The sequence below is a fragment of the Gymnogyps californianus genome, chromosome 15 (assembly GCF_018139145.2).
Source record: "Gymnogyps californianus isolate 813 chromosome 15, ASM1813914v2, whole genome shotgun sequence".
NCBI lineage: Eukaryota > Metazoa > Chordata > Aves > Accipitriformes > Cathartidae > Gymnogyps > Gymnogyps californianus.
This window is the reverse complement of record NC_059485.1, coordinates 8,901,468-8,925,127: the sequence shown is the minus strand read 5'-3', so window position 1 is coordinate 8,925,127 and position 23,660 is coordinate 8,901,468. Positions and strand designations below refer to the sequence as shown.

General features: G+C 40.5%; 1 protein-coding gene across 2 annotated transcripts in view; it reads left to right on the top strand.

The window, feature by feature from the left end:
- Positions 1–23,235, top strand: part of EEF2K (eukaryotic elongation factor 2 kinase) — a 33,122-nt gene extending 9,887 nt beyond the window's left edge. For both annotated transcript variants that reach the window (XM_050905888.1, XM_050905887.1), the window contains 16 exons: positions 1,544–1,644; positions 3,240–3,300; positions 4,167–4,204; positions 6,924–7,095; positions 8,934–9,083; positions 10,596–10,728; positions 11,440–11,567; positions 12,168–12,369; positions 12,647–12,714; positions 13,482–13,559; positions 14,374–14,436; positions 15,735–15,869; positions 17,101–17,289; positions 17,692–17,816; positions 19,286–19,464; positions 20,121–23,235. In XM_050905888.1, coding sequence (XP_050761845.1) covers positions 1,544–1,644; positions 3,240–3,300; positions 4,167–4,204; positions 6,924–7,095; positions 8,934–9,083; positions 10,596–10,728; positions 11,440–11,567; positions 12,168–12,369; positions 12,647–12,714; positions 13,482–13,559; positions 14,374–14,436; positions 15,735–15,869; positions 17,101–17,289; positions 17,692–17,816; positions 19,286–19,464; positions 20,121–20,230 — 1,932 coding nt within the window. In that variant the 3' untranslated portion in view covers positions 20,231–23,235. The remainder of the gene's footprint in view (positions 1–1,543; positions 1,645–3,239; positions 3,301–4,166; positions 4,205–6,923; positions 7,096–8,933; positions 9,084–10,595; positions 10,729–11,439; positions 11,568–12,167; positions 12,370–12,646; positions 12,715–13,481; positions 13,560–14,373; positions 14,437–15,734; positions 15,870–17,100; positions 17,290–17,691; positions 17,817–19,285; positions 19,465–20,120) is intronic.
- The last annotated feature ends 425 nt before the right edge of the window (positions 23,236–23,660 follow it).

Below are 23,660 nucleotides of genomic sequence, written 5' to 3'. Positions count from 1 at the left end.
TTTCCTACTGTGGACAAGAACAGAATGGATGCAAGACATCTACTTAGTCTGTATGGCAGCCGTATGCCTACGGCAGGAGAAAAATTGCACTGTTAGCACCATTTCCATGAAGTCCTACTTCTGTTTGTTTGAAGATTAGAATACAGCTTTTGTACAAAGCACCTCACAAGATCAAGCACAAGTAATTAATTTATTTAAATCATTACCTAGCATGGACACAGGTCACCTTTTGGAGAGGGATCCTGCTCAAGAATGATTTGACACAGATAATTGACCAAGCAATTCTAGTTGTTTCTGTCTCTCCCTATTGCTTTCATATATATTCAAATATGGAAGTTCCCAGGTCCATATGAAATGCGTATCATCACATGATCCGAGACAACTTCATTTTCTTATGAAACATGTAGGAAGTCTTTCTCAGCATGTCTTTTAAGCTTGTTTTATTTATTGTAGTATTGTGTTCATTTTGTGGCTTTATTGTCAGAAAGGGGAGCATTTAAATTGTTTGCAAGGTATGCAGATTTACAGCTGAAATAAGAATAAACATGAACAATTTAAAAGCTCAGCTGCTTCAAAAAGTACCTTGATGTCATTGCTGACACCAATTTATACTGTGTTTTTTTAAAATTTTTGACTGAGATTTAAACTCCAAAGAAAAAAATCCACCAATATTTTAAAAGTTACTGTTTCTGCATACTTGAAATTCAGTCAAAGAGGCGGTAACAAAATCTCAGAGCTCAGTATTTCTTTACTGGCGGGGGTGCAGAGTGGCCTTTTCTCCTGCTCACCTTGCAGAAGGCCTTTGGCATATCACAGGATCGTATCTCCAGTTCTCTTGGAACAGTACAGTGTAAGGAGAGGGAGATGAAAATGTTAAGAGAAGAGCATCCAAATTGGCTGGTAGAGAAAGACTGTTTATATTCCAGAAAACTCCTTTGATTTTTTTACTGTTGACTTGGTGGAGATTGAAATAGCTACTTGTCTGGAATTGTTATAATAATCCATTTTTACAACATTCTAATTTCTTCTTTCTTATGCGGGGCACAATTTGCGGGCCTTGGGGTTTACATAATTTTTTTTCTTTGTCCATGTTGCTCTATCGCTAATGGACTTTTTTATGCTTACGCTGCCAGCATATGCTGTTACAAAAAGTTAAAAATCAAAACAGTAAAAGTGAATTAATATAATCTACATGTGACATCATTATTTGCAGCATATATTAGAGATATTTGCAAATTACAACAGGTTTTGCAAATTATATTTGGTATATACTAGACCAGATTCTGTTCTCAGTAACTTTACGGTGGTGCAAATTGAACTGAAACCTGATGCTTTATATTTCTGAGCTGTGTTTCATTATACTTGAAGCTATAAAATGTCAGAGTGGTCTTCTGTACTGCTTGGTCCCTGCTCTGAATAGTGCTTTGGGGGGTTGTGTAGTTGCACATCTTTGTAGCATTAGGATCCTGATGTGCTCTAGAAAATGCCGTTGTTGTGAGTTGCTGCTGATTATAAATAACCTGCCAGTTTGTAACTTCTTCAGGAAACCTGGAAACATGCTATTCAGAAAGCTAAGCACATGCCTGATCCGTGGGCAGAATTTCATCTTGAGGACATTGAGACGGAACAAGCCACTCGTTACAGGTCTGTGGGTCTTTCTGCTTTTAATGCTGATGTTAAACGGAATGTGCTGGTTTATGCAAGGGCTGTGTTTGTGTAGCACAGAATATGTGTAATTACATGGCTGAAGAACTTTCAATAATGCCGAAAGTGAGTGTGTCTTAACTGAATCTCCCAGGAATATGTAAATACCGCACATCATCAAAAACCAAACCTTTCAGCAAACCAGTGTCACGCTCTTTCTCTGTCTCTGACCTAAGTAGTATCTATGAGTTTCAGCATGTAGACAGGAAACAAGGCTGAAAAGTATTTTCTAGTTGATTTATTAATGCTGTAAACTTAATCTAATAAGGAAATGAATACCAATAAAGAGGCAGCATACTTGGTTTAAATAGTTGAGGAAAAAAAGCAACATAACACTCTGTGCCTTTCCCAAAATAGCAGTTTCACTGTTGCCTGTCGATGCAGTATTGCTGCATGTGGCTGGAATTTAAATCCTTATAAAGCCCAGAATAGTTCAGCATGGTGTACGTGCTGAAACTGAGTTTAGCCCTTAAACTATTCTCAGTGCTTTAGCACAGGCTTTGCCAAAACGTTTACTCTACTGACACAGGTTTCTGGGTGGAAGGGGTAGGAGTTAGAGGCCAGTTAATTACCACTTAGGATCAGTGTTTGGGGAGGCCTCCCTTCCAATCACGTAACCCTGTCACGCAGTGCTGCTCTTCCCCATAGACTGCATCTGTCCCTGGTCAGCCACACAGTCCTGAAATAGTTTGCATATTTTAAAATACAAATAAGTGATAATATTGGTTTAGGGCTACTCGAATACCCTATTAAAAAGAGATGTCTCTAATATTCCTATTTCTGCCTCTTTTGTCTGCTGCAAACTGGGGTGATACAGAATCTATAAGGGGATATATAGGGTGTCTGCATGCATGAAGTACTCGGTGCAGGTCAGGGGAATCAGGCTGGAAACGATCATGTGTTGGTGACTCAACTGCTGTGGTTCTCAGTTTGGCTTTTACTGCGTTGGGAGTTAAGGGGGTGGGGAGGAACCACAGTCATACTATTTGTATTATCACAGGGTTGTGCAGAGACTTGCTCCTCCCTTGGTGTAGAGTTGAGCAGTTCTTGGCCCTGCTGCTTTTCACAGTCACAGCTGGTGCTGTGTTCTGCTCATGTCCTCCACCACCCTGTGGCAGATCCTCAGCTAGAACCAGGTTTGTGCAAGCTCAGGGTTGGAGGAGACCGCCTATCCAGTGTGTAGGGCTTGGTAAGGCTCTTTCTGCCACTAGTGTACTGCGTAGGCATCACAGAGGAGATTTAACATCAAAGCAGATAAAGCCTAATTTGTAGTGTTGAAAAAGTTTGGCTTCTGTAGTAGAATCTGTTCATTGTCAATAGGATTCAGTGTCTCTTCAAAGAGCTATATATATTTCTTCTTTCCCACCTGAAGTAAGGAGGGCAGGAGTGTGGTGGGAGGATGAGAAGTTTTTGTGTTGGAGTGGCAGCAGCACTTTTTAGCAGTCAGCTAGAGATAAGGAAGGATAGGTGCTGGGGATGGGAGGATTTGAGTTCCCTCTGCATTTTTCTAAGAGGCCCATTTCCTGATTTTGCAGGTACAATGCAGTTACTGGGGACTGGGTTGAAGATGAAGTCCTCATCAAGATGGCTTCACAAGTAAGATCACACTGTTCTTCATGTTTATTAGCAGCCAAATTTGTCATTTCCTTCCTGTTGCTGAATAGTGGCAGCAAGATGTTTTCCTCATATAGAAGTTTTGAAGTCTCAATGTCATTCTTCTCCTACCTCTCTTTTTTTCGTCAGCTCATCCGTTATGTTTTGATGTCCCAATAGCCTTTTTTCCCCAGAGTAGAGTAGAACATGGAGTCAGCCCTTCCCCATCAGCAACATGAGGCATTTGTTCCTTTCCCAGTGATCTCCCTCCCATTTCAGCCCTCCCATTTCCTGCTGGCCTCATCGCCCTGCCTGGCAATAGTCCTACTATTTTGTGTGCTTCCAGATAATTTTTGCCCTTAGGATGAAACCCGACTGAATTTTCGGTATGTGAGGGTAGAAGCTACTGTCGCTTCCCAGTTAAATCATGGGGTTGGTGGTGTGTTGGAGTCGCCTTGCTCTGTGCTACTGATGTAGTATCTGGCATGCGAGGAGGTGATGCTCTGTTTGGCACATCCTGTATGGAAGCCTAAATGTGGAGAGCATGAGGTCTGTGAAGCCAGCTTCTCTAGCCAGTCACAGCAGAGCTGACTCCAAACTGGAGAGAGAATTTAAATAGCTTCTTTAAAAGACATATCATGTCTGCTCCATGGGATATTGAAGGGGGCTTATTCCCAATGTCTTTTCCTACTTACACTGTCAGTGGGTTTTCACTTTTCTTTGAGGAGATAGATATTGTATAAAGCCTGTTTGAGAACTGCTTTCTGCAGGATATAAAGGGGGAAGACATGGTTGTGTCTCTTAATGGGAAGAAATTAATTTTGTGGAAATGGCAATGCTGGGGTTTTGTTTTTTTTTCTTTTCCCTAGCCTTTTGGCCGTGGAGCAATGCGTGAGTGTTTCAGAACGTAAGTATCTGCTGGCTTTACCTTTGTTGGCCTCCATGCAGTATTTTCTTCTATGGTGACTGGAATTTCACTTAGGTGTGGTGGGAATTGTGTAAAGTGCGGCTCCCCATTAGCTCCCTGCTGTGCCTTTCTAAAAGGCGTAGCTGAGGGGTTTATTTCTGTTTGTGTGACTCCAGCCACAGCACAGGGAGTGGGGTTCAGAAAGCAGAACATTCGCTTAAGGGAAGCACAAGCAAGCATGATGCAGATATCCAGTGAGCTTGCTTTGGAAAGTCAAGCCATTGCCTGTACTGGAACTGCAGTGGGATGGGTAACGTGCAATTATGTCCAGTTCCAGCAAGTATAATCAGCCTGTCAATTAGCAATTCATAAATTTATGCTATTTCCACCATCTCTTGGAGGCAAAATACTCATAAAAGTACAGAAGCAGCTACTTCATTTCTGTGTTCCTGCTGTGCTAAAATATCTTAGAATTTGATATGAGGCCATAGGTGTGTGCAGCCTGAAGGCCAACTTGAGGCCTATAGTTAGGCAGAGAAAAGGGGAAAGAATAGTTGGATGGTGCAATCTAAACTCAGAAAGCCTCCCTCAGTGAAGAAGGTTATCGTCCCAGAATTTACTTAGGATCACGTGTACCAGAGTAATCCTGTTCTGAGTAAGGCAGAGCTTGAACACTAACAGTTACTCTTTCCAGAAGGGTAAAGTGTGGGGGAAGACAGAGGAGGAACTTTTCTTTCCTTGGAGAGGGTTGGCAAATATGGTTGCGGGCATCAGCATCTAGCTATAAATCAGTTCATTCTAAAAGAGTACCCACCCTTTCCTGGATGTTTCCTGGAAAATGTACATGTGTATGTTTAAGGTCATTCCCCCTTCTATCCAGCTGTGGAATCCAGAGAAAGTGCATTTCATGTCTGGTTTCACTTCTGGAAAGAGAGAAACTCCTGAATGACAGAAATCTGATGTTTTGAACTTGAGCAAAAAGGAGGAAAAGTGACCCCTCAGTCCTCCAGTTTGGCATTGTTTCAGTATCAGTTCGTGCTGGTGGCTCTGTTCTTGCAAAGCCAGATAGATATAGCAGTGAATGAAGCCTAGGAAGTAACAAATCTTAGCCTGCTGAGATTGCTTTTAGCTCTTGTTATTTACCAGATTCCCCCTTACACAATATCTTGAGTAGTGCCATAAACAAAAGTTTATCTTTGCAGCTTTGCCTTAACCTCCTGTACAAAGAAAGCATAACTCGTATGTCAGCTTCCTACTGCTGGATTTTCCATAACTCTCAGTGGTGCACAGATATTTCCCATCTGGAGCGCGCTCTTCTAGATTTTTGCAACTCTGCAAGTCTTCAGTCATCACAGTGACAGCATTAGCTGCACTTGGCTCAATGAACTTCAGAGAGTATTGGCTTTAGAAGAGCACGTGAGCTGGCTTGTTTTATGCAGAGAAGTGTGTTTCTTCAGAGAACTGGAAAGGTTTCAAATCCTGGCTGAAATTCCTATCTCGCTTGTTCCTTCTTTCCAAGGCCTCTGTTATAGCGACTGTCTGCCCGTCCCTGCAGGAGGACAGACAATCTGAATTTGCTTTGCCTTTAGAGTGTCCCATGTACCAAGACCTTTGCACCAAGGTCTTGGGAGGGAGAGAGGAAAGGAAGGAGGGGGAGGGTTGACAGTTCGAGCGCTGCTGCTAGCTTCTTAAAATGTGCAATTTGCCATGGCACCAAGAAAGGCTCAGAGAACCATTGTTTGTTACTGAGCAGAGTACGAGAACTGCTCAGTAGCCAGCTGTGCCTTACTCTAGATACTCCTCTTCGTACTCCTCCTCCCCCTTCAGACTGGCTTGGCCTTGCTGGGTTCTCCAGCAATACCACTGCTGCCACAGTAGAGGGGTTTTATACCTTTTTGCTGTCTTCTCTGTTGAATTAAGTTCTTGAGCGGGGGAGGGAGGACGAGAAGTGCTTTCCCCCTTGTGTGCCATATAAATGGATGAGGCTGCTCTAGGAAAGAAGACTCTGTCTGCTTTGGAATTCTTGATAACAGTGTGGGTTTTTTTCCCATTTGACTTGAATGTTGGCATCTTCTGCAACCACTGGGTACCTGCTTAATCCATTTGTTGGCAGCCAGCAGATCCTCTGTTGTCAAAGTCCTTTCCCCCCCCCCGCTTTTGAGGGATCTCTGGGTTAAAGATTTACACATCAACAAGAGTTAAAAGCTACATCATAAGAAGAACTGTGAGGTGCAGTTTTCCTCTGGGAGCGTGGGTGATACTGAGTAGTCACCCCTGTGTGTTGAGAAGGCAGCAGTTTGCTCTTATCATAGGAGATGGTTTTCTCCTCTCAGTTCATGTTTGAAAGGCCACTCCCTATTAATTTTTGCAGAAAATAATTGTTGACATTAGAACAGGGCATTGAGGTGGCACCAACCTTTCATACTCTGGATTTGAGGGGAGCAGGGAGGGAAAGGAAATGAGAAAAGGAGGAAGTTCAGAGTAGAAGTAGCTGCAGTCAAACCAAACAGGCGCTTTGGCATGTCCCAGCCATTCATATGGGATGTTGCTTTTTCCCTTGCCCCCTACCTGTGCTTCACTTTTCAGCTAGAATATCTGGTAAATGACTGAGGGTAATGCTGATCTCAGGGCCTCGCTCTGTTGATGCAGGCAAAGAAATGGGAAAGATTGAATTAAAATTCTTGGTTTTCCTTTCACCAACGATTGATTTGTCTCTCAGGAAAAAGCTGTCCAACTTCTTACACACGCAGAACTGGAAAGGTGCCTATAACTATGTTGCCAAGCAATACATAGAGAGTGTGGGCAGGGATGTGTATTTTGAGGATGTCCGACTTCAGATGGAAGCAAAGCTCTGGGGAGAAGAGTACAACCGTCACAAGCCACCAAAACAGGTACATTCAGAGATCTTGCTAAGCAAAAATGCGGTCTTGCTCTCCTATTAGATTAGTTTTCATATTAATTTAAAGGGAATTACTTGTTCACATTCCATTAAATTTAATTGCTTAGATAGATTTTCTGCCCTACTGTGTTTTCCATTAAATGATAGCTGATTTTTAATGAAGTAAATGCAGAAATTGCTTTATATTTCCAGAATTAGGGCCTGTGTGTTTGTGAATGTCTGACTGTTCTCAGCTGTTGACTGAAGACAAAAATAAAACGGTGTTTGTATTGCTCTTTTTTTATATTTGCCCAGCTGCTTTTGAGATAACTGGAGATGTCACAGAATTCATTGCCAGAAGCAGTCTCAGCAAGCACTTAACTGTTAGTGCTTCAGGAAGGTAGATGCTTAAATCTTGTAAACCTATCTAAACACCTGACTAGCATTGATTTTTAAGAAGAGTTGGAAACGTGAATAACTTTACGAAGCTATTCAAATACAGATTTCTGAGGAGTGGTCAAGAATTTTCAAAAAAATGAAGATACTGTGGCTTTGTTTCCTTTAGGTGTCTCAGTGACAATACTAGCACGTTGTGTTAAGTGCAAAGTGTTAAGATGCATGAAACTCCCAGGTGGATGGAATATCAGACTAGGCTCAGGGTATCAAGAGCAGTTCCCATCCTCTGCGCTAGGGATGTGCACAAACACATAGGATTCAGGAAGAGGTGGTTCTACTGCTTTGCTGGCTGTATTTCTACTTCTGGGGTGCATGCTAAACATTTTGTACAGCCAACATAGCTTTGTGCTTTTCCATGCTGGTAAGTTGGATAGCTGCTGGTCAAAGCTGGCCATTGCGTCCTGGACAAAAACACCTCCAGCACCAATCAGCTTGTTAAAAGACAAGAAACTGAAGTGCAAGGATGAAGGACTGCAACTGTCATTCAGTCCCAGCCAGTAGCTCCTCTTTGTTGAGTATGTCCATAGTATGTATCAGTGAAGCTGTCAAGTCCCTTTAATCCGCAGCTGGTACTGAATGCCTGAGTGTAATTGAGACTTCAAATGAGTGGAAGAGGCGGCTTGTAGGAAGGGTGCTGTACATGCACTGTGGTATCTTGGTTCCTGCTCTTGGCTCTACCGCAGACTCTGTGACGTGTGACAAGATACTTGGGTCAAGAAGTACGCCTCAGTGTGGGGGTCTTAATAATTTAATAGCCAAAATGAGTGCTTTTGAATATGTGGACTATGTGCATTGCCTCCCCTGTGAGGGTTAGTTAATAACTACCTGTCTCACAACAGCAAGGTGAGGTGTAGAGTGAAGTGCACAGAGAGGAATCTAGAAATCTAGACTTTTTAAATGCCATGTGGGGAAAAGATGTAAGCGAAGTGAGAGCTGTGATGGTTTCTCCTTTAGGAATGTGTCTGGGATGGGGGGAGGAGGTGACGCGGGATACAGAAATATCTGAAAGGTAGACGTCTTTGGTCCTCTGAAAAGGCATTTCTTCAAGTTGTGCAGTAGTTAGTGTATGTTTTGCTCTCTGGGTGTAGGCTCTTTGCAGTGTACTCTTAAGGTACCCACAAAAATAAAATAGAAAGCAAACACTTACTAAGAATTTTTCAGAGGGATTTGTTGCAGAAGTGAGCTGGTTTGAAGTGACTGCTTTTAATTTATGGAATTCCTCCAATAACCTAAGAAGCACGCGACTCTTGCTCCCACCCCCTTGTTAAACAGACAGATCTTTGCAATTGTTCAGCTGCTTTCCTTGGGAAGGTTTTCACAGCTGGAGGATTCACACACATGTTGATCTGAAGACAGTATTCTGTTAGTCATTGTTTATCTTCTTTCCCTCCCCAGGTGGATATAGTACAGACCTGTATTATTGAAATGAAGAACAGACCTGGAAAGCCTCTCTTTCATCTGGAACATTACATTGAGGGCAAATACATCAAATACAACTCAAATTCTGGATTTGTGCGAGACGACAACATTCGTCTTACTCCGCAAGTGAGGCTTTGTTTAATACTTTCCATAGAGTCTGCTGCAGGGAATTTCTTGGCTCTATCCAGAGGTCTTGCATTACTGCCAAGAAAGGAAACTGCAGGCTTTCCAGTACAATGCCAAATTAATTTCTCTTTTTGCAGTATGTCTGCCCCTTATTTGGGGCCTGCTCTTTCAAACACTGAGTGCTGCTTTATTGCATTTCAGTGTCTGTTGATTTTAGTTGAGTTGAACATGGTTAATACCCTTTGGAAACCTTAAGCCCTTTGACTCTAATTATAATTGCAGGAATCGACATATTTCAAAGTCTCTTCAAATTAAGGTGGGGAGAGAGATCTCTCATGTACTATGTACTAAATAGTCTTCTGGTGCCTCATGTAACATACAAAAGGAGGTGGCAGATATCCAACTCATGTAAATAAAAAATCTAGTCCATTTGCATATAAGAATCTGTTTTTTTCAGCTACAGCCTCTGAATAGGTGAATCTGAGATTGCGTATAGAAATACAAGTACAGATTTCAAGTGATTCTTGGGTCTCGTAAAAGAACTTTAAAATACTGGTGAAAAACACAAAGTGGTCAGCATAGCAAAGGAGTGTTTTACTGGGGCTTGAGGGTTTTGTTCTTTTCATTTTTTTCGCCTATTTTTAAGGTATTTGTCATGATGCTTAATGTAAGCAGAGGGTTTATGTTCTGGGCTGTCTTTTGTACACTGAATCAGTGCTGTGCTTTCACAGGTTGGGAACAAAATGTTCCATGAGATTTGCTGCAGTTAAAATGTTTGTCTATCACCACCAGTCACCTCCCCCAGGGTTGGCAGTGCTTTTTTGGAGACCTTCCCAGAAGATTCCTAATGTCTCAGCTTTATGCCGAAGAGAAGGGCTCTTTATACCTGATTCTTGAAACGCTGCATTTAAAGAGTACAAACGTACATTTCATTATCTGATACACGAATGTAGAGCCAGATCAGCCGTTCAGGGGGACCTCCCAGAGGTCATAGTAGGGGAAGGAGAATTTGTGGGGATGCTCTTCCCCGCCCCCCCAAATGTGGCAGGGCTTTGTCTGTTGGCAGAAGGAAGCAGTGTCCCAGGGCTGCAGAGCTTGGAGATCCACAGGCACAGCCAGGATATTTATGCAGAAGTTATTCTGCACTGGCTTCAGAGCGCACTGTTGTTTCCTCTGCCAGGCAGCTCCCCACTTCTTAAGGTGAAGACTGTAGTGGAAAACAGAATCTCCAGTACAGGAAGGAGTAATAAAGCAATCTCTTCTCCCCTGCATGTTCCCACTGCTGCTTTTCACACTACCCCTTCTAGCCCATCTCTGAGTGGGGACAGGTTGGAGAAGCAATCTACTACATGCTTTTGGTGTCTCATTGCTTTCGTCATGATGTTATACCAGTTATATTTCACCGGTAGGGTTATCAGACTTCTTTACCCATTTATAAGAGGTGAATATGTGTTGCTGTTTTCAGTAGATCAAGGGAGAGTTTTCTCAGACATCTTCTATGGTTCTTTCCAGGCCTTTAGTCACTTCACCTTTGAGCGCTCAGGACACCAACTCATTATTGTTGATATCCAGGGAGTTGGAGATCTTTACACGGACCCTCAGATCCATACAGAGAATGGTACAGATTTTGGAGATGGCAACCTAGGTAAAATCGATGATCGTGTTTCACATGCTAATGGATGCTTATTTTCTCTTCCCAGCTGTCTGCTGAGTAGCCACTACACGGCTGAGTGAGCAGGTTTCTGAGGGTCTTGCAAACAGCTGGGGAAGTTCTATTGTAAGGAGTCCCTGAACAGGGCAGCTGTCACGCAAGGGCAGATTTAAAGAGATCTGATCTTGGCTCATGTCTCCTAGCCTACTCTTAAACCAAACAAGTAATGAAATTAAGTAGCTTCCTATGATGTGAGAGCAATAATAATGGCCTTTAATTTCCTTGCCACGTTGCAGGAATGGATACAGCTGAATGTGGAGAGATAAGCCTTGCATATTTTTAAAGCTTCAGGTGTCCATACATGAAGTTGTTCATAGGACACAGCAAGTTTTGTAAGCAGGATCAAATTTAGCCATGTTTCTCAATGATGCGGCCAAATTAATTTATTGTTATATCCTGTGCATACATAGCTTTTGAAGATTTTGCAGACTTCCTTTCACTCTCTCTTGCAGAGAGAGTGAAAAGCCGTTACCGGTGTTAAAATAAGATGGAAGTGGGTTGAGCTGTGTGTGCTACAAAGCACTTTCTCTCTTTCTTTCTCTTTTGACCTTTTAGAAAATGCTTTGGGACTTTAGCTTTTAATAAGTAAACCGTCATATAAACTTTGAGTAAACCCTTTCTTCACTTTTTTTTTTAATGCCATAGGTGTTCGAGGTATGGCCTTGTTCTTTCATTCTCATTTCTGCAATAAGATTTGCAAAAGCATGGGGCTTGCACCATTTGATCTTTCATCCAAAGAGAAAGAAGCCTTGGATTGTAATAAAAAATTGCTTGTAAGTGCTTCATGAAAAAAGTGTAACTAAGCAATATAGCTGGTTTATTCTAACTTTAAAAGCCCTGTAAATAAAACTGAAATATACTATTTACATGGCAAATAAAACCACCTTAATCACTAATGTTGCAGTTTAAAATACAGCAGTTTAAAGCTGACTTATCTATACTTGTCTTGGAATTAATGCTGTAGCTTTAATTAATAGGGAACCTTGTAACACACGTATATTTAGGACCAAGTGTATCTTTGAATGCTGAAATCATTAGTAAGTTTCATATCTCACAAACCTAATTTGAGGAGAAAAAAAGAACTGCTCGTCTTTAACTGATCTCAGTTTCAACTCGTATTAGTGGGAATGGGACTTGATGAAATGCTTTGAATGAAATTCAGTCCTAAACAGAACACTCTGACTGTAACAATGCCAGGACTTGATATTTTGTTGGAGTGTAAAACTTTTCAAAGCAAATAGTTATGTATACATGTGCGTATTTATACCCCCTCTTTGGTAGAGGACTTCTAATAAACATTCATGTTGGCTTATGTAGCATGCTTAGAATACAGAGAAGTATTATTCATGGGACTTTCTTGTTAATTTGCCAAGGAATCTGCTCAAACAATTCTCCGTGGCACAGAGGAAAAATGTGGCAGCAGCCGGGTGAGAACAGTCTCTGGTAGTCGGCCTCCTCTGCTCTTCCGCCTGTCTGAAAACTCTGGAGATGAAAGCATGAGCGATGTAGCATTTGACTCTCTACCCTGCTCTCCTTCCTCAGCAACCCCTCACAGCCAAAAGATGGACATGCTTAGTGAGTGAGCCTCATACATAACTTCCTTCGGGGTTCCTGAACATTTGACAGTGACTTGTTTTATTTTGTGGGTTTTAAACACAACAGCATGTTGCTGTGTCCAGAATACTTGTCTCTAGCATTCCTCTTTGAGCAGAAATAAAACTAGAAGTACTTCTATGTAGATAATTAACGCACAGATGCTTCTGTGAAAAAACTGCGGTAAAATGATGGTATCTAGAGCTTTCTCCTCAAGCATGTTATCCTTACAATAAGAAGCAAATATTTTTCTTCCTAGATTGGCCTGTGTTCAATGAAGTAGATAACTTGGTTCACAAAGACTACGATCAGCTTGATAACCAAAGGGTGAGTGTCTTTCCAACAGAAAATGAGATTGCAGTTCCTTAATGAACGTGTCTTTAAAGGACTGCCTGAAGGCTTTGTTCAGTAAAAGCACATAAAGGTGCTCTGCCTGCTTTCATTGCTGCAGGTCATGTTACCTGCATGCATTTGCTGTTTCTAATAAAGGAAGAACATTTTATTTTAAAATATTATTCATTATTTTTTTCCCCTCCAGAAACTTATTTGCATCTGGTGTATTTTAACAGATAATTAAAGTGTGTGTCTGTTCCCCTGCCTGCATGTTTTGTCTTTGGCACTTGTGCCAACCGCTGTGGTATGAAAGCTAAACAGAATCCCTATTGATTAGGTCTCTGCAAATACTGGTACTGTGGGATGTTAGAGAACCTCACCTGAGGAGACTGCAATAAGTTTGCAATGGGAATTTTCCAGCACTAGGGCCTTAGTACCAGGGCTGTCAGTTACTGTTTTATCTTTTAACTGGCCACCACTGAAGACTGAAAACAATATTAAGTGGACTCTTGGTTTGATAAAGTATGTGAGTCCTTGGTTTGGTTTTTTTTAATGTGTGTAAGAGAGAACACAAACTTGGACAGTACCTTTTGGGTCATTAAGTCCTGTTCTGTCTGTCAGAGTTTAGCACAACGTACAGTCATTTTCATCCAGTATATCCATCCAACATATCTCATTGAACCAGCAGAAGGTTTCCTCTGTGGGAAATCTCAAGCTGAGATAGTGCTAATGCTGTGATGTTTTGTTCTTATCTGCTGTAGGATTTTGAAAATGGTGGAGACAGTGGATATCCCAGTGAAAAGAGAAGTGAGCTAGAAGATCTGGATCATAGAGAGAGGGTAAGAACCTGACTCTGGGTTTAGCAGAGTTGGGCCTGTTCATACTTGAACTGTTTCCATAGAAGAATCTTATTGTTTATCCCTCTTGATCTAGACTTTGTAAACAGAGGAAACAGTTGGAAAGAAATTCCCACATGTTGCAAAATTACTTACTCATCTTGGGAGTGTTAATGACACTTTTACAGGAAAAAGACTATTTGTAATGAGGAGCTTAATTTCAAACATTACATTTGATTGCATATTGTTGTGGGGTTTTTTAAGTATTCTGTATTGCCTTTGAAAAATGTAGCCAGCTTCTTTTCGTATGGAATCCATGAATACGATCTACTTTCAGACTCTTTTACCCTCTATACTTTCTATGACTTTGTATGGCTTGAGATATCACAGAACTTAATGTTGTTGTCAGTTAATAATACGCAACTTTAGAATTCCTGTGGGTTAGTTGGTTACTCCTTTAAAATACAAACTTTTAAATAAATGCTTTTTGACCTGAAGATCTTAACTAGATATTTAATTAGAAGATAGCAAAGAGAATACTGCTTCCAAAGATACCACTCCTTTTGTCACCTTTGAAGCAGCAAGGTATTTGTCATGGGATATCCAGTTTACAGGATTAAAGCCTAGGTGTGCCATATTCTTTACCATTTCAGTATGTTTCTTTTTATATTGTGATATCACTGAGAGAAAAGGATCCAGTGGAAACTATTTTGGTCATTGTCACTATTAATTTTGCTGGATAGGAATAGTCTGGAGGGAAAACTGGCACACATCAGTTGCTGCAAATTAAATGATACAAATCTTTACATTAACGTAGGGCCATTCAAACAACAACCGAAGACATGAATCTGATGAAGACAGTTTGGGAAGCTCTGCAAGGGTAAATAAAGCAGAAACATTCATAGACGATGAGTTTGCCACTCTGCTTGTCCTTTGTTCCGCTCATCTGCCATCTAACTTCACATCACTAAATCAGATGTCAGTTTTCCTTCCTTTTGAGTTACAGAATATGTTTATTAATAGTAACTTACCACTCTGTGTTGTTTCCTTATTTGTTTTGTCTTTATTTTCCAGTTAAAGAAGTACCGTTATAAACAAAGTGTCACCTGTGTAACTGATCCCTGACAAAAATTAGTGATTATGCATGGGTTTCTCACTTAAAAAATATAATTATAGTTCTATGGATTTTTTTTTTTCTGCCTAACTAGATTATATTTCCTTTCTGCACTTTATTTTTGGAATTGTGTCCCATATGTGGTTGGCTGATTTTTTTAAAACATGCAGTGTTTGAAATATGTGACAGTAGCTCTTTCCACTGTGTATGTAACTGAGCTAGGGAAGACCAGACCTTCTTGTATGTTTTTACAAAATATAGCTTCTGTGATAATTAGTTTCTGTGGCTATAAACTTAAACCCCTCTATTCTGCAAAGAAAGAAAAAACAGAGCTTTGACAACAATGAAATTTAATTAGATACGCTTTTCAGAATTTCCTTGTAATGATTATGTATTGCTGTTTCAGGAAATTGAAACAGCTTTAACAGAGTGAAGTTCTGTGCCAGTAACCTTCCCTGTTGTGTTTCCCCTGTGCACCTCCAAAGGCTTTCATTTTGATAGGATTGTTTTCAGCTACTGTTTCCCATCCGCCCATGATGTTGAAAAGTTGTTTGTTCTCGTTTGTGTTGGACATCCTGAGAAACACCAATGCATGTATCTGCCTATCATCTTCTGCATTGTTACTTTTCATTTTTCTAGAGTTGTAGAATGCAAGCAGCATTTAAAATGTTTTGAACTGAAATTCTGACCAGAAAAGTATGGGTTTAATTTTTTTGTGCATGGATAACCTCAGTGCTTGCAGTGTGAGTATTCAGGTGCTTATTTTTATAAGTACCTTTTTTCTGATTCAGAACTTAAAGATAATGCTTTGCTTCGCTGCTGTCATTTATGGAAGATATTTGATGTTGGGATTAGAAATAGAGGGCTTTACTCTGTTTCTTTAATGAAGAATAATAACCATTTATTCAGCTACTAACATGACTTTTGAAAGCCATGTCTTAAATTACAGTAGTTACTAATAAGTAATAATGTTAATGGAGGCTTTGATTTCTGGATGGTAATCCATACGAATAGTATGGAAATTTTAATTTTGGATAGAAATAATAGTATATTCCCTATTTCAGATCAGTGTGGAGAAATGGAATCTCTACAACTCTTCCAGACTCCACATCCACAGACCGTCCTGTGTTGCCCAAGAAATTCAGAGGCTCAATGCACTAGAACTTGAAAAGAAAATTGGGAAGTCAGTCCTTGGGAAGGTAGGATGGGTCTAGTAATCCTGTTCTTTCCAACTGGAAAGAAACATCTTGTATTTATTACTTACATAGCAGTGTTGCCCTGCATGAGTTATTTGTGCAGGTGAAAAAAAAATAACATGCCTGTAGCTTTCTGTCACCTAATCATATTTTATAAGGGACATCGAAGCTCAGGAACCCATGAATTCCATCTGCTTTTGGACTTGAAACATCTGGGCTCCTTTGGGAAGGACCCTGCTGTTGGTTTGTCTGCCTTTCCAGAGGCATCACGCAGAGAAGATAGTGGGATACATATGGTGTGCCTGACCCACTTACCTTGCAAATAGGCAAGGTTGGGCTCCTGAAAAATGGTAGCATGGGCCAACTCTTTTTACTCCAGACTATCCCAGACAATGCAAATGTGAATTAAGTATGGGTTTATGTATGGGGTTAAGCCCACGCTCAGAACACATGACATAGATCTTCCTGAACATCCCGAGAGCCTCAGATGTTGTCAAACCATTTGGTTTGAGAAGAAACCTGCCTTTCCCTTGGGGAGGGGAAGAAAAAAAAAAACCTCAAAATCCCATGGCATGTTTGGAATGAAATCCTGCCCCCACTGACAATAAAGGCTTCAGTGGTGTGAGGATTTTACCCTGGATAACCTTCTTGATTTTCTGTGCCTCAGGTTAATTCCTTTCCTGTGAGGGCACTTGCTGTACATAAAAGTCTGTGACCCATGGTCACTGCCATTTGCCCTGCTGGCTGGTGTGTTAGGCAGTTGCAGGCTGGGTGCCTTTACAACTCCATCCTGAAGGTCTCCAAGGCCCTAGCAGATATGCTGGGACATGCCCCTAAGATCTGGTGCTCTGGTGTGGCAACCTGCTGGGATACTGCTTAGGGCACGCTGATGTGGGAAGATGTTGTGGCGGCTACTGTCTTGCTGAATTAGGTCTTTTATCTCTAGTAGTCAAGTTTATAAAGCTGTATGTGTCTAAGCTTACAGAACTGGAGAGGCAGCTGCACTGCGTATAATCATCGCTTTCTTTGCCTGTTTAATCTGTTCAGGCACAAGTCAGGCTCCAAGTCTGTGTGTTATCAAACTAGTCCTCTGCTCAGTCACAGAGGTACACAATTAGCTTTAGTCACCTCAGAGAGGTGGTTTTGTGCCTAAGTAAAGTATGGGCAGAGGGCTTTTGAAGAATCAGATCTATACTTAACACTTGTGTCTCTTTCCTGTACAACGGTGTTCTAGGTTCATTTGGCCATGGTTCGCTATCATGAAGCTGGGCGTTTCTGTGAGAAAGACAAGGAATGGGATCAGGAGTCAGCCCTGTTTCACCTGGAGCGTGCTGCAGACTGTGGGGAGCTGGAAGCTATCGTTGGGTTAGGACTCATGTGCTCTCAGCTGCCACATCACATTCTTTCTGAGGTCACTCTGGAGGTAAACAGAAAGATGAAAGAAAATGCCAAAATGCAGAATTGTGGTCCATTGTAAAAATAACGTAAGAATAGCAGGAAATGGAGACAAAACAACAACCATAGTTAGGTGTTCTGTAGCCTCTTCAGAGAAAATAGATGACTTTGTAATTAAGGACTTGGGCAAAGCAGCAAAAAATGCTGCCTGTTCCTGGTTTTGCGAGCAAATTACTGCATACCTTTGGGAAGTTTTTGAAGTGATCTTTACTGTTCAGCTTCTTAGTGTCTTGTGGCTGGCCCTTTTTCTCAGACATACTGAACACTTGCAGCCATTACTGACTTGGAGAAACTGCATTTAGTGTTAGAGGAAGGGAGGGACGGTTTTACTTAGGAACATGCATTTTAAAGGTTTTGTTTGTTTTACTAGGACACAAAGGAGAACAGAAATAAAGGATTTGATTACTTGCTGAGAGCAGCAGAAGCTGGGGACCGGCCTTCCATGATTGTGGTAGCAAGAGCATATGATACAGGTGTAAATCTTGGTTCAGACAGGTACTGTGCATGACTCAGTAACTTAACTTGGTGGTACTCCACTGGGGGATGCAGGGGGAGAAGCATTTGCTGCATGTCTTTCATTCGCATAAAGCGCTGTTATGTCATAAGTAATGCTATGAAGTAGTGTTTTGGAGTTAACTTCAAACTTACCCACGTGTGAATAAAAGCAAGGTTTAGGCCATGATATATAAACACAGCAAGAAAATCAGAGATCATTTCTGCTGTTGGACACCTGCATGTGTGTTGGATCCACCTGTATATTTGAGTTTAGCCCTCATACTGAGGTTGCCCTATGATAGCCAAGGTTTTTTTGCTCTGAAGTTCGTGATAAAACTCCCCTTGACTTCACTGGGAGTTGCATAGTTGAAAATCCTGGGATCAGTGGGAAAAAATGAACATGAGTTCTTTTGGAAATGTAGTACCCTAAAAATAAGTGAAAAGTATTTACAACTGCCATGTCTCCTCCTCAGTGTTTTTTTGAAAGCACAGGTTTTTTTAAAAAGTGGGGTGGTTTTTCTAATAAAGCTGTGAAAGAAGCTGTAGAACAGGCGAAATAGGTGAAGTCATAAAGTGACTATAGACGAGATGCAGTCAGATGAACGAAGTATTTGTCACAGTTGTAGTCTTTCACTGCTCCTCATAATAAAAGTAGGAATGGAAATTTCACAGGAACATAGTCTTAATGCTGAGGATGTTACTTTTAATTAAGGATGATTTTAAGTTTTAAGAAGTTTAAAAATGCTTTTATCTCAGTAAGTCTCTCTTAATTTGGCCAGCACTCCTATCTTGATAGGAGGGATAGGAGCAGCATTGTGCCTAAGAACTAGATTGTGATTTGCCAAAAGGCTACACAGTATATTGGTTTGATCCCTTTTTTAGCATTTTAGGTGAGGTTTTAATAGTGGACAAATACTAATTTCCTTAAGTACCAAATATAACAGGTGATGATCGTGATTTTTCTGCTTTTGTATTGTAGCATGTCTTTGTTATTTATGTGAGTTTTCTGTTTTGCACAACAGTGAAACTCTTGGCAATGGTGAAATTTAAAATAACATTAAACTTCTTGAAGTGCACTGAGGATTCTCGATATGAAAATCACTGGTTTTAAAGTATTTATGAAACAAGACTCTGCAACTTCAGATTGTTTCTAAGTCAGTTATCTTCACAAATATAAATGCCAGACCAAAACCATACACTAGTAATGAAGCTCAGACTCTGGAGTTCAGCAAGACACTTCAGTCTGATACATTCTCCTCTGTAATTACTGCATAAAGTGACCCCAGCCTCATTTTGATATAGTGACCTGATGCTGCAGTGCAGAGTTAGCGAGCCTCCATGAGAACATTTGCTTTCTTGGAGAGCATCAAGGCTCTGGGAAGCTAGTGCAAAATTGAATTCTGAATCTCCAGTGCAAAGTACATTTGTTTCCTAAGGTAACCATCTTCAAAAATTATTTTTAACTTCAGAGTACAGGATTGGAAGGAGGCGCTGTACTGGTACAATGCTGCACTGAACATGACCGACTATGATGAGGGAGGTGAATATGATGGCACTCAGGATGAGCCCCGATATCTGCTCCTGGCCAGGGAAGCAGAGATGTTAATGGCAGGAGGGTTCCACCTGAATAAGGATCCACAGAGATCAGGTGAGGCCTCATTTTGTTTCTGTAGTCAGTAATCCTGCTTTTCCTTCCCTTTTCCCTCAGCATGTACCCCAAAAATACATTTCCTGCTTCAGCTGTTATAAAACATACAGAGGGTCAGTACCCTCAGATTTGTGGATGAACCTGTAATGATGCTGGGTGATATAAGGCTGGAAACAGTGAAATAAGAGATCTTGCCAGTGACAGGGGTAGTGGGCGGTGCCAGGTCCAATCCTGTGACACAGTCACTAGCAAGCAACCTTCACTCCTTGTGAGGCCACTGAACTGCAGGTTGCTGCTTGTATTTTGAGTTACAGCCATGACTCCTAGGCCCTACACAACATTGTCTTAAGTTGTGTAATCTACGTGTCAGGTGTCTAAGTCTTAGAGTCGTCTTGGGGGATCCTACAGGCTGGTCATACTTCCAATCCCTCCAAATGCATTGAAGACCCATTAGCAGCCTGTCATATAACTTTCAACTTGAAGAGCAAAAGCCAGATTCCCAGCTGATGTAACTCTGCTGACACTATTAAAATACACCCATATATCCAGCCCTGTAGTTTGACCTCAATTTCTCTTTTTGTCCTTTAATTGGTTCAGGATAAAGAGATGTCTTTTCTTTACCCTGTCAACATAACTGATACTATTTCTTCCTCTAGGTGAGCTGTACACGGAAGCAGCAGAAGCAGCAATGGAAGCCATGAAAGGCAGACTGGCAAATCAGTACTACCAAAAAGCGGAAGAGGCTTGGGCAATGATGGAAGAATGACACTGCAATTAAGCAGTTCTTGTATATAATTTTTTTTTTATAGACTTGCTGCATTTGCAGCTAAAAAGATGTATTTTTATGTGGTGTTTCTTTTTTCATATTTTAGTTTTCTAATTTTTTTTTTGAGGGGAGAAATCCAAATGTAAGTGGTATGTAGGGTGCCATAGGATACTTCTGCTGGTGTTTTAAAGCTGTAATACAGACACACTTGACCTTTTGTGGGTTTTTTAACTGTTAGAACGGAGGGGCTTAGCTTTTTTGATGAAAAATGAAGCTGATGTTTGTTTCACGTCCTGTTTTTTATGCAGCAAATGATCAGTGTGTTTACATTTTTCTTCTCCTCCCCATGTACAGAAAAACATTTTCCTAAATTCTCAGCATTTCTTCATCATTTTTGGTGTATCTCATCAAATTTGCATGTGAAGGTAAATTTTCAATTTAAGCATGCAGCTACTCCTTTTAATAAGTAGTCCTGTCCTATTACACTGGTGGTGTTGGGCACTTCTGTTATTCTTCTCAAACAAATTCCAGATAGAATCCTTACAGTTTGGGGAGGGGCAGGGAAGACGCTTCAGATTGGCAGTGAGGATATTCAGGGTGGAATATGTTTTATTCATTATCAACATTGCATATTTTACCATCAGAATCACTGATGTTCCTGATGAGGTGAGGCATCCAGCTACCTCTCTTATTTTCACATTTTGCACCATATAATAACCTAGTTGTATAAAATTCTGCTGATCTTATATATTTGTCCAATGATGTACGGTAGCAAGATCTGTAATATATGGGTAATTTGAAGTTATTTTTACAGTGACATCTCAATTCTCAGTGAAGCTAGATCATCTCACTTAAAATGAGAATACACTTTCCACCATTTCCAGAGGGATGTTTGAAAAGGTTAGAAGATGTTGATTCATCTATTTCTATGTATAAAAATAATTTATCTCGTTTAAATAGCTTTTAAAATAGTGTTTTATCTGCGAATGGTTTCAAATGCCAGTTAGACAAAATTGCTGGTTAAAAAGAGAAAACAATATTATCCCCAAACACTTGAATTTCTGTGTCCTGTTTGCATAATCCTAACCAGTAATGGGAGGACAAATACATGGTGGTGGTTGAATTAATTATCATTGCACAGAGGTAAGTTTCTTCCAAATCCAGTATTTTATTCCAAAGCTGCTGTGCCATCTATATGGATAGTACAGAAGCTGTTCCTATTTCTTGGTCATGGTTAACAGTCATTTTGCAGGAGATTAAGATGGAAGCTTTTGCTTTCTTGGCCTTACAATCTCCTGAGGGTGTAAATTGATACGATTAAGGGGCAGCCCCTGTGAAGCTCTGAATGACCTGTAATGCTCACCAGTCTCACTTTAGCCAAGCTTTTAAAAGCATGCTTAAAACTAAGCAGGCTGCTAGATGATGCAGTTGATTTCATTGGGACTTCTTGCAAGTTATATTAATTTCTTCTAAAATGTAGAAACCATTCAAGGAACAGAAATCAGTTCTTCCTTTCCTGTGTGAGTGCCTGTCACTGGGCTCCAAAGTTGTGCTCCCCATTTACTCTCTTTCTGGCAAGTGGATCTTGAATTATTGTTTAAACAATATCCAAGCATGATACTAGTAACAACAGCCACTGTCAGAAAGAGGTGTTATCCTGGTGCTTAAGGAAGTGAGATGGGAAGATTTGAATCCTTTCTAGGAGAGAAGGAAAAGTTATCCTTGGATGTTGTACTTCTGGGTGGGTGCTGTAACCACCAGGCAGTTGTAGCAGTGAGTAGCCTTGCAACACATGGCCACATCTTCTTGCTGTATAATGCAGGGGGTGTGGGAAGGTAGTGCTCATGGCCTTTTTATTTTGTTTTTTGTTTTGTTTTGAGGGTGAAGTTGAAGCTCTTCACCCATTAATGGAGGAATGTCTAATTTCTAGATCTCAGTTGGGCTTAGGTAGATATTAAGCTAGGTACTAGAATAACCAAATTTTTGGACCTAATATTTTTTGGACCTAATATGCTGAAATAGAACAAGAGTTTGTAGGATTGCAAGTCAGATGGATGTTTTAAGTGCCTATCCAAAGTTCTGCTTTAGGTCCCTAAAGCCTCTTTTGGATGTGGCCTTTTTGCTCTTTCAGTTCATAGCATTAAAATATCAGCTCTCAATGAAAGGTGAATGTGCCATTCACCTCTGAAGACAGCTGAATAGAGTGTTTTGTGCAGAACCAATACAGTGTAGGCACTATAACAAATGTAGACAAAAGGATTTGTGTTCCTCATAAGGTGTTGATGCCAAGCCTTTCAGATTTTCCTTGAGAAGGAAGCATGTGTAACACCATCACCAACCATTTGGGGAGGAGAGGAGATTGAATGTGCCTGTCCAAAATGTGTACATAAAGGACGTAGAGTGTAATTATTGACACTTTTTGGTGGTTTAATTTGCTACATTCAGTAGTTGCTGAAGTTGCTGACAGTTCTCTGTAGATCTGGTATGTAAATGTGCACAGAGCTCGGTGAAAAAATTATGATGATTAATTCTTTGTTTGCAAATACTACTTTTTTAGTGATGTAGACTACCTTCTGTCCTAAGGTGGTATCGTATTATTTAGCTATACAATAAATAGGACTGTCAATAATTTGAAAATGGAAAATTTTTACAGAAATATGCACAACTTATTCTATGATGTTCTTTTGAAGAGAAAAACTATATTTGACAGACTTTTGGAATGATATTGCTATATGCTGTATTTTTAATCTATTCACAATGAATAAATAAAAATCTGTATTTTTTTAAAATGCGAAAATAAAGCTGAGGCTCAGCCTGCCAGAACTTACCCAGGTTCAGTGTTTCTGGATGTCAGTGGGAATATTGCTTGGGTAAGGACAGCGAGATGGAAGCCTTTGTCTGTATGTCAGACATGCAAATACTGATTGCCTACATCACTTAGTCCTCTCATTCACTTTGTCTGGTTTCATTCTGGCTGGTCAATAAAGTTATTTTTGTCGCTTTTCTCAGTAGAGTTTTAGTCATTGCATGTGAGGGTTTGCTTTTGGTGTTTTCTTTATAATTTGCCAAAGTTCAATCCTACTACTGCAAGCTTCCAGAAATCCTCTGTGTTGTTTTTATTATTCCATCCCTGCTTCCATTCACTTTCAACAGTCAGAAGTAACTAACTAGGAGGAGGTAACTAGATGTGTACCAACAAAGTCTGTTTTTCTCAAGAAAACTAAATGGTTGATGTGCTGTTTTATTTGCATTCAATTACACATGCAATGTCTGTAACTAATATGGGATAAGATGTAGGGACTGAAGTGCTCATTTGCAGGACTGCTACAGAGGCATCCTTATGCCTTCAGTCTTTGCTTAGTCCTGAGAAAATAATGGAAATACTTGGCCTTTATGATTTGAGGTGGGAGAGTTTTTTGTAATGGCTACA